Genomic DNA, 9289 nt, shown 5'->3' on the forward strand with positions numbered 1-9289 from the left:
TGTCGAAAAAATTTAAAAACGGTCATAGTATAGCATGTCGAAAAAAGTCAAAAAACAACACTTCTGCCATCCACCTGAGATATTCCACACCAGACAGTTCTATTGTTGTTTGTCGTACTTGACTCTGCGATTGCGCGTCAAAAAACAGTCATAGAATAGCCTGTCGATAACAGTCATAGTATAGCCTGTCGAAAAAAGTGAAAAACGGTCATAGTATAGTATGTCGAAAAAAGTCAAAAAACAATCATAGTATATTATGTCGAAAACAGTCATAGAATAGCCTGTCGAAAACAGTCATAGTACAGCTTGTCAAAAAAAGTGAAAAACTGTCATAGTATAGCATGTCGAAAAAAGTCAAAAAACAATCATAGTTTATTATGCCGAAAACAGTCATAGAATAGCCTGTCGATAACAGTCATAGTATAGCCTGTCGAAAAATCTGAAAAACGGTCATAGTATAGCATGTCGAAAAAAGTCAAAAAACAATCATAGTATATTATGCCGAAAACAGTCATAGAATAGCCTGTCGATAACAGTCATAGTATAGCCTGTCGAAAAATCTGAAAAACGGTCATAGTATAGCATGTCGAAAAAAGTCAAAAAACAATCATAGTATATTATGCCGAAAACAGTCATAGAATAGCCTGTCGATAACAGTGATAGTATAGCCTGTCGAAAAAAGTGAGAGACGGTCATAGTATATTCTGTCTTCCCATATCGGGATTGAAATCGCTATCGCTCGGGTTGCGGTAACCCCGCCATCCGCCTGAGCTGTTCAACACAACACACATCTCTTGTTGTTTGTCGTATTTAACTCTGCGATTGTGACTCCACCCTCAAAACCTGTAGCCCCTTATAAGGATCAAACCCGAGTCTCTCAGTTTGCAGCCATTCTGCCATCTGCCTGAGCTATTGAAGGACACACACTTCTATTGTTGTTTGTCGTATTTGACTCTGTGATTGCGCGTCCATCCTCAAAACCTGTAGCCCCTTATAAGAATCAAAACCCCAGTCTCTCAGGTTGCAGCCCTTCTGCCATCCACCTGAGCTATTCCACACCAGACACTTCTATTGTTGTTTGTCGTACTTGACTCTGCGATTGCGCGTCGAAAAACAGTCATAGAATAGCCTGTCGATAACAGTAATAGTATAGCCTGTCGAAAAAAGTGAAAAACGGTCATAGTATAGCCTGTCGAAAAAAGTGAAAAACGGTCATAGTATAGTATGTCGAAAAAAGTCAAAAAACAATCATTGTATATTATGTCGAAAACAGTCATAGAATAGCCTGTCGATAACAGTCATAGTACAGCCTGTCGAAAAAAGTGAAAAACTGTCATAGTATAGCATGTCGAAAAAATTAAAAAATGGTCATAGTATAGCATGTCGAAAAAAGTAAAAAACAATCATAGTATATTATGTCGAAAACAGTCATAGAATAGCCTGTCGATAACAGTCATAGTATAGCCTGTCGAAAAAAGTGAAAAACGGTCATAGTATAGCCTGTCGAAAAAAGTGAAAAACGGTCATAGTATAGTATGTCGAAAAAAGTCAAAAAACAATCATTGTATATTATGTCGAAAACAGTCATAGAATAGCCTGTCGATAACAGTCATAGTACAGCCTGTCGAAAAAAGTGAAAAACTGTCATAGTATAGCATGTCGAAAAAATTAAAAAATGGTCATAGTATATTATGTCGAAAACAGTCATAGAATAGCCTGTCGATAACAGTCATAGTATAGCCTGTCGAAAAAAGTGAAAAACGGTAATAGTATAGTATGTCGAAAAGTCAGAAAAACGGTCATAGTATAACATGTCAAAAAAGTCAAAAAATGGTCATAGTATATTATGTCGAAAACAGTCATAGAATAGCCTGTCGATATGAGTCATAGTATAGCCTGTCGAAAAAAGTCAAAAAACAATCATAGTATATTATGTCGAAAACAGTCATAGAATAGCCTGTCGATAACAGTCATAGTATAGCCTGTCGAAAAAATTAAAAAACGGTCATAGTATAGCATGTCAAAAAAGTCAAAAAACGGTCATAGTATATTATGTCGAAAACAGTCATAGAATAGCCTGTCGATAACAGTCATAGTATAGCCTGTCGATAAAAGTGAAAAACGGTAATAGTATAGTATGTCGAAAAGTCAGAAAAACGGTCATAGTATAACATGTCAAAAAAGTCAAAAAATGGTCATAGTATATTATGTCGAAAACAGTCATAGAATAGCCTGTCGATATGAGTCATAGTATAGCCTGTCGAAAAAAGTCAAAAAACAATCATAGTATATTATGTCGAAAACAGTCATAGAATAGCCTGTCGATAACAGTCATAGTATAGCCTGTCGAAAAAATTAAAAAACGGTCATAGTATAGCATGTCAAAAAAGTCAAAAAACGGTCATAGTATAGCATGTCGAAAAAATAAAAAAACGGTCATAGTATATTATGCCGAAAACAGTCATAGAATAGCCTGTCGATAACAGTGATAGTATAGCCTGTCGAAAAAAGTGAGAGACGGTCATAGTATATTCTGTCGCCCCATATAGGGATTGAAATCGCTATCACTCGGGTTGCGGTAACGCCGCCATCCGCCTGAGCTGTTCAACACAACACACATCTCTTGTTGTTTGTCGTATTTAACTCTGCGATTGTGAGTCCACCCTCAAAACCATTCGCCCTTTATAAGGATCGAACCCGAGTCTCTCAGGTTGCAGACATTCTGCCATCTGCCTGAGCTATTGAAGGACACACACTTCTATTGTTGTTTGTCGTATTTGACTCTGTGATTGCACGTCCATCCTCAAAACCTGTAGCCCCTTATAAGAATCAAAACCCCAGTCTCTCAGGTTGCAGCCCTTCTGCCATCCACCTGAGCTATTCCACACCAGACACTTCTATTGTTGTTTGTCGTACTTGACTCTGTGATTGCGCGTCGAAAAACAGTCATAGAATAGCCTGTCGATAACAGTAATAGTATAGTTTGTCGAAAAAATTGAAAAACGGTCATAGTATAGTATGTCGAAAAAAGTGAAAAACGGTAATAGTATAGCCTGTCGAAAAATCAGAAAAACGGTCATAGTATAGCATGTCGAAAAATCAGAAAAACGGTCATAGTATAGCATGTCGAAAAAAGTCAGAAAACAATCATAGTATATTATGTCGAAAACAGTCATAGTATATTATGTCGATAACAGTCATAGTATAGCCTATCGAAAGAAGTGAAAAACGGTCAAAGTCGAAAAATCTGAAAAACGGTCATAGTATAGTATGTCAAAAAAAGTAGAAAAACAATGGTAGTATATTATGTCGAAAACAGTCATAGAATAGCCTGTCGATAACAGTCATAGTATAGCCTGTCGAAAAAAATGAAAAACGGTCATAGTATAGCATGTCGAAAAAATAAAAAAACGGTCATAGTATAGTATGTCGAAAAAAATTTAAAAACGGTCATAGTATATTATGCCGAAAACAGTCATAGAATAGCCTGTCGATAACAGTCATAGTATAGCCTGTCGAAAAAAGTGAAAAACGGTCATAGTATATTATGTCGAAAACAGTCATAGTATAGCATGTCGAAAAAATAAAAAAATGGTCATAAAAAAAAAGTCGAAAAAAGCATGTCTAAAAAAGTCAAAGAACAATCATAGTATATATTGCTGAAAACAGTCATAGAATAGCATGTCGATAACAGTCATAGTATAGCCTGTCGAAAAAAGTGAAAAACGGTCATAGTATAGTATGTCGAAAACAGTCATAGTATATTATGTCGAAAACAGTCATAGTATAGCATGTCGAAAAAGGAAAAAAAACAGTAATAGTATAGCCTGTCGAAAACATTCATAGTAAAGCCTGTCGATAAAAGTAAAAACAGTCATAGTATAGCATGTCGAAAAAAGTCAATAAACAGTCATAGTATAGATATTATGTCGAAAACAGTCATAGTATAGCATGTTGAAAAAAGTAAAAAAACAGTCATAGTATATAATGTCGAAAACAGTCATAGTATAGCCTGTCGAAAAAAGTAAAAAAAACAGTCATAGTATAGCATGTCGAAAAAAGTAAAAAAACAGTCATAGTATAGCATGTCGAAAACAGTCATAGTATAGCATGTCAAAAAAAGTAAAAAAACCAGTCATAGTATAGCTTGTTGAAAAAAGAAAAAACAGTCATAGTATAGCATGTTGAAAAAAGAAAAAACAGTCATAGTATAGCCTGTCGAAAACAGTCATCGTATAGCATGTTGAAAAAAGGAAAAAACAGTCATCGTATAGCATGTTGAAAAAAGGAAAAAACAGTCATCGTATAGCATGTTGAAAAAAGGAAAAAACAGTCATCGTATAGTATGTTGAAAAAAGGAAAAAACAGTCATCGTATAGCATGTTGAAAAAAGGAAAAAACAGTCATCGTATAGCATGTTGAAAAAAGGAAAAAACAGTCATCGTATAGTATGTCGAAAAAAGGAAAAAACAGTCATAGTATATTATGTTGAAAACAGTCATAGTATATTATGTCGAAAACAGTTATAGTATAGCCTGTCGAAAAAAGGAAAAAACAGTCATCGTATAGTATGTCGAAAAAAGAAAAAAAACAGTAATAGTATATTATGTCGAAAACAGTCAATAAACAGTCATAGTATATATATTATGTCGAAAACAGTTATAGTATAGTATGTCGAAAAAAGAAAAAAACAATCATAGTATAGCATGTTGAAAAAAGGAAAAAACAATCATAGTATAGCCTGTCGAAAAAAGTCAAAAAACAGTCATGTCGAAAAAAGGAAAAAAGAGTCATAGCGTGCGTGCACTAAATTAAACCGTGGACGCGTTGGGCCATCTTCAGTCATTTCATGTCGCTTTCTTTGTCAGTGCGTCTCTCTTTTATCCGACATCATGCTTCCTCTTCTGTATCATTGCAGCATGAAGCGTGGGGTAATCTTCAGAGCAGACTTCTAGATATTAAACAGCCGTGTGAGTCACTAGTGAAGCCGGTGATGTTAATCAGTGTTGATAAGGGCAGCCCTCATGTCACAACGCATCATACAGAACAGGGAGCAGGTTTCAGGTTCCTCTTGGTATTCGGATGAGCAGAGAGAGACGGACGAGTTCAAGGCTCAGGAAGCGGCAGCGACCTCGTATATTCTCATGTCTTCCTTCTTTTTCCATATCCCAAGTGAGAATTAATAGAGATGCCTTTTTCATCTTGTCAGACTGTCTTTTTTTTTTTTTTGTCTTATGAATATTTCCAGAGGTCTCTCTTGGCCAGATTAACAGACTTTCCGTATAGCTTTAACATGCATCATAGTGAGTGATTTGGAATGTTCTTTGGCCACATTTATAACAAACTGTTAATGCAGCGTGTCTCCGAGCCTTTCGCACAGCAGCTACGAAATACGAAATCACGTGAAGCGCACACAAATCACATTGCGGGGAGCTCATGTCGTCTATGTGACATGTCGTATTTAACATGTCGCGTTGAATAGATGTTCAGGATCCCTGCGGAAAAAGGAAAAGGCAAGAACGGTTGTCAACTGTCAGAGAGTCGAAAAATATGAATATTTAGAGAGGAAATAATGATCACATTACTTGACACTTTGGCAATATTGTCCTTGTCTAAGAGGAATATATTTTAGCTATTAGCATTTAGAGCACGCATTACAATTTTGTTTTCTGTTTCGTGTACGATGTTTTTTGGGGGGGTAAACCAGGACCAGCAGTAATCTAATTTTCTGAATCTAATTTTCTGGTGATGAAGGAATGTGTCTGTTTTTCACATCGGCTTACATTGGGTTTCTTGTATTTATACTGGCTATAAGCAATCATTTCATGCCTCCCCCTCAATCAAAGCCATGGCCTGAGTGTGTTTATCAGAGGAAAAAAAAAACCCCACTGTATGCTGAGCGGCCAGAAACACAGCTCTTACTTAGCACAGTATCGGTAAAGATTCTACTGAAATTGACCTCAGCCGTGTTGTGTAACTATTATGTGTTTTCCTTTTTAATGTGTCACCCTTCTGTAGAGTGCTCTCACAACACATTATCTGGGTTGTTTACAGCCCCAAAAACATCTGATTTAATGTGACAAAGAAATGAAATAATCCGTATGCTGTACGTACTGTATTATTATGTATCGTGCAAGGAAGGGCCCTGTGAATGCTAAATGTAGCTCTGTGTCTGCTGGGTGTGTGAATAAGCAGCTGCAGTCACATAGGAGGCTTGTGAAAGCCAGGTGACACACAGGAAGCAGCTTGTCAGTAGCGGTTGACTCGACCTTTGTCCGTGCACTCGGACTCTTGTTGCTTTCCCTATCGCAGCGGCAGGCACTGATACCCATTCTCTCTCTCTCTCTCTCTCTCTCTCTCTCTGTGTCACCCCTCTCCCCCCTCTCAGGCCCTGGGTGCTGGGAGCAGTGGGCAGCCCTCCCCTCTCCTCCCTGGTGACCTTTGCCTCCATCGTGGAGGAGGAGAAGGAGCAGGAAGCCGCACTGATCCGCAGCCGGGAGAAGCCGCTGGCGCTCATCCAGGTAGCGCGTCTTGTCTGTGCGCGTTAGCGCTCGCACACTCGCCCACACATGCAGGACGCACTCCTGCCATGACTGAACGTATGAGCGTGTGTTTGTGTGTGTGTGTGTGTGTGTGTGTGTGTGTGTGTGTGTGTGTGTGTGTGTGTGTGTGTGTGTGTGTGTGTGTGCGGCATCCGAGTGGAAAACCTAGTGGTGGTGCTTCAGGGCGGTATGGCCGCAGGCGGCATGCCTCTCCTTTCTATCCCTGTCTGGCAGGCATGTATCTAATGAAGACCACGTTCCGCACAGCGCTGGTTAGAAGTGAGGTGCCTCCAGTTTGGTCTCTGAACAGCCGTCCCTGCTCTTCTCCAGACGCCGCCAGGCTTCTGTCAGCGCCTTCTCAAAACACTTTCTCACCCCCCCCCCCCCCCCCATGGCTTTCTGGTTGCCATTACGTAAAACACCCTCATTATCATTAAGCGCTCAGTGTCAGCGTTTTTCCTCCTTCACCCTCAAATGTAGTGTGGTTTTATTTCACACATTATCTCCTTTTCATGTCCTTTTTTTTTTGGTTTGTTTTTGTTCTTCTAGATTGAAGAGCGGGCAATCCAAGACCTTTTGTTCCATTATAAAGCCCGCGACAACCCCGATGAGCTGATAGTGGTGGAGAGGTCTTCCAGAGGTCCTATGGCAGCCCCAACCTGGAACAAACACTAATGTTTAACAGCACAGCCGTCCTCTGAACGTCCTCTGCAGCGTCCCTTCTGCAGCTTCCCCGCAACTTCCTCCGATCCGTCAGTCCGTGGTGAGATGCACCTCAGACTCCAGCCCAGTGTGGGATGGGTCTGATGCGCATGTATGTTGGTCTCTACAGTGTTACTTCAAGTTTTTGTTTTATTGCTGCTCCGCGTTTTCTTTGTATGAGAGAGAATGTTTTTCATAACTGAATGTGGTCCCCGGAGAGAAGTTTTGGGCCTGGGATTACTCGTGCATGTTTGTCCTTTTTCTTTTCTTTCGGTGGGTCTTTTACTTTGGAAGTCAGAAATAAAGTAAACGACTTTTCCAAAAAATAATTTTTGAAGTTGAAGTTGCCAAAGAAATGGAGGCGTTGGAGCCACAAAAGGGGTCCAAACTGCGTCGCGTCTAAATCTGTGGAAGCTCTCGATGTGATCAAAGAAAGGGTGAAAGTGATCTGTTTACCAAGGCAGTATGTTTAGTCCTGTTTTTCTTCTGGATACTTTGCATTGTTTTGACTGATTGATTCAGCTGTGCAGTGACATGGTAATCCTGCTGGTCTAAATGTGGATGTTTTTCATATTTGATATTTGATGCTGTTCTAGTTAATGGCGATTGTCTAAAAAAAAAAAAAATGGCTTTCTAGCCTTTGAAGTTATCACCAGTGTGTTTTTGAGAAGGTGGTGTGCCTTTTTTTATCAAATAAGGAATTCAGTTACAGCAGCTAAAAACACCGTTCATCTCGTCATTATTTCGTAGTTTAACTCTCCAGCTTTTCTCCTGGAGCCGACGTAGGCTTGGTAGGTCCCTCCGATCTGGACCAAGTAATCTCCTCTTCCGATGCCATTTTTGTGTGCGTGTGTGAGACGTCAGGATGTGATGAGAAAATGGCATGTAATAAAATAACTCACCTGTGCAATGATCCAGTCTCTTGTCTCAATTTTCAGCTTAGATTGCGGCAAACAGAATGAAAGAGGGATTCCATTTTCTCAATTATTTCCTCGTCTTTTTAATATAGCAGAAACTGGGTCCTTTTACTGGAAAAATGTGACTCTCAGTGCATCTGATAAAGACTTAATCTGCCCGTCTCCTGACTCTTTAGCTGCCCTGCATGAGCGAAGGACCATTATCGAGTCTCAGCCCGTGATTAACTGCGATGACCCTGATCTGAACGGCGAGTGTGGCGATTTAGGGATTTTATTGGCTGTAATTGCAGGTAGAGCATCGCATCGGAAGTCAGGGAGAGACGGCTCGTTGTGGGGAATATCAAGCGCACATTAGGATCTATTAGTCGCCGCAGAGATGACACACGAGTCAAAGCCTTGGAGGAAAAAGTCTTAACTCCGCAATGAGCCGCCGCTGACACCAAAAGCCTGGAAACGGAGGTGGAATCCTTCAGAAGGACTGCTCACCCTGAGTGTCTGTGCTCTGAATAGAAATGTCATGTTTTTGAAGTGCCGCCCTGAAGCAGCCTAGCTAATGTGTTTGAACATGTGCATTATCTCTATAAGGGCCTTTAGTATCCTGGTTTTATATAATTCTGAATATGTTGTTTATAAGGAACACAATGTGAGACATAAATCCTGATCGTCTTGGATGTTTCAACCAATGCCTTCCATTACTTTTAGCTAACTAAACTAAATAAATACATTTTTAGTAAGCTATTTATCCATTCTTTGTATGTATTGTTCAACCTGCTTTTTAGTTACTTTTAGCTTATCTTAAATAGCAGTTTGTCCTTTACTTAGCTATAAGCATTTAGCCATGACTTTTAGTTATAACGGGAGCGTATCTATGTTCCCAGGGTCCTTTGCTCCCCAGGTCAATATACTGTTAACGTCATTTCAAAAGCTTTTATGTTGTCAGGGACTCATGTCCCCCATGTCCCCTATGTTCCCTTTGAACATTTCTCACAAAAGCAAATAGAGCAGGGGGACATCTTTCTTCAGGTTCTCATTGTAGATGTGGATGTAAAGGAAGGATATAAGCACTTAGCCGTTACTTTGAGCTATTTTAACCAATTATCCTTTTGTTGCAAACCATTTCAAACATTT

General features: G+C 39.5%; 1 protein-coding gene across 1 annotated transcript in view; it reads left to right on the forward strand.

Annotated features, from left to right (window-relative positions):
• The window catches only part of ibtk (inhibitor of Bruton agammaglobulinemia tyrosine kinase), a 28334-nt gene extending 20177 nt beyond the window's left edge, over positions 1-8157 (forward strand). Inside the window, exons 28-29 of the mRNA XM_068730093.1 lie at positions 6389-6521; positions 7092-8157. Coding sequence (XP_068586194.1) covers positions 6389-6521; positions 7092-7217 — 259 coding nt within the window. The 3' untranslated portion in view covers positions 7218-8157. The remainder of the gene's footprint in view (positions 1-6388; positions 6522-7091) is intronic.
• The last annotated feature ends 1132 nt before the right edge of the window (positions 8158-9289 follow it).

Source organism: Cebidichthys violaceus, unplaced genomic scaffold (genome assembly GCF_023349555.1).
Source record: "Cebidichthys violaceus isolate CVI_PGR_0920_01 unplaced genomic scaffold, fCebVio1.0.p SCAF_49, whole genome shotgun sequence".
Taxonomy (NCBI): domain Eukaryota; kingdom Metazoa; phylum Chordata; class Actinopteri; order Perciformes; family Stichaeidae; genus Cebidichthys; species Cebidichthys violaceus.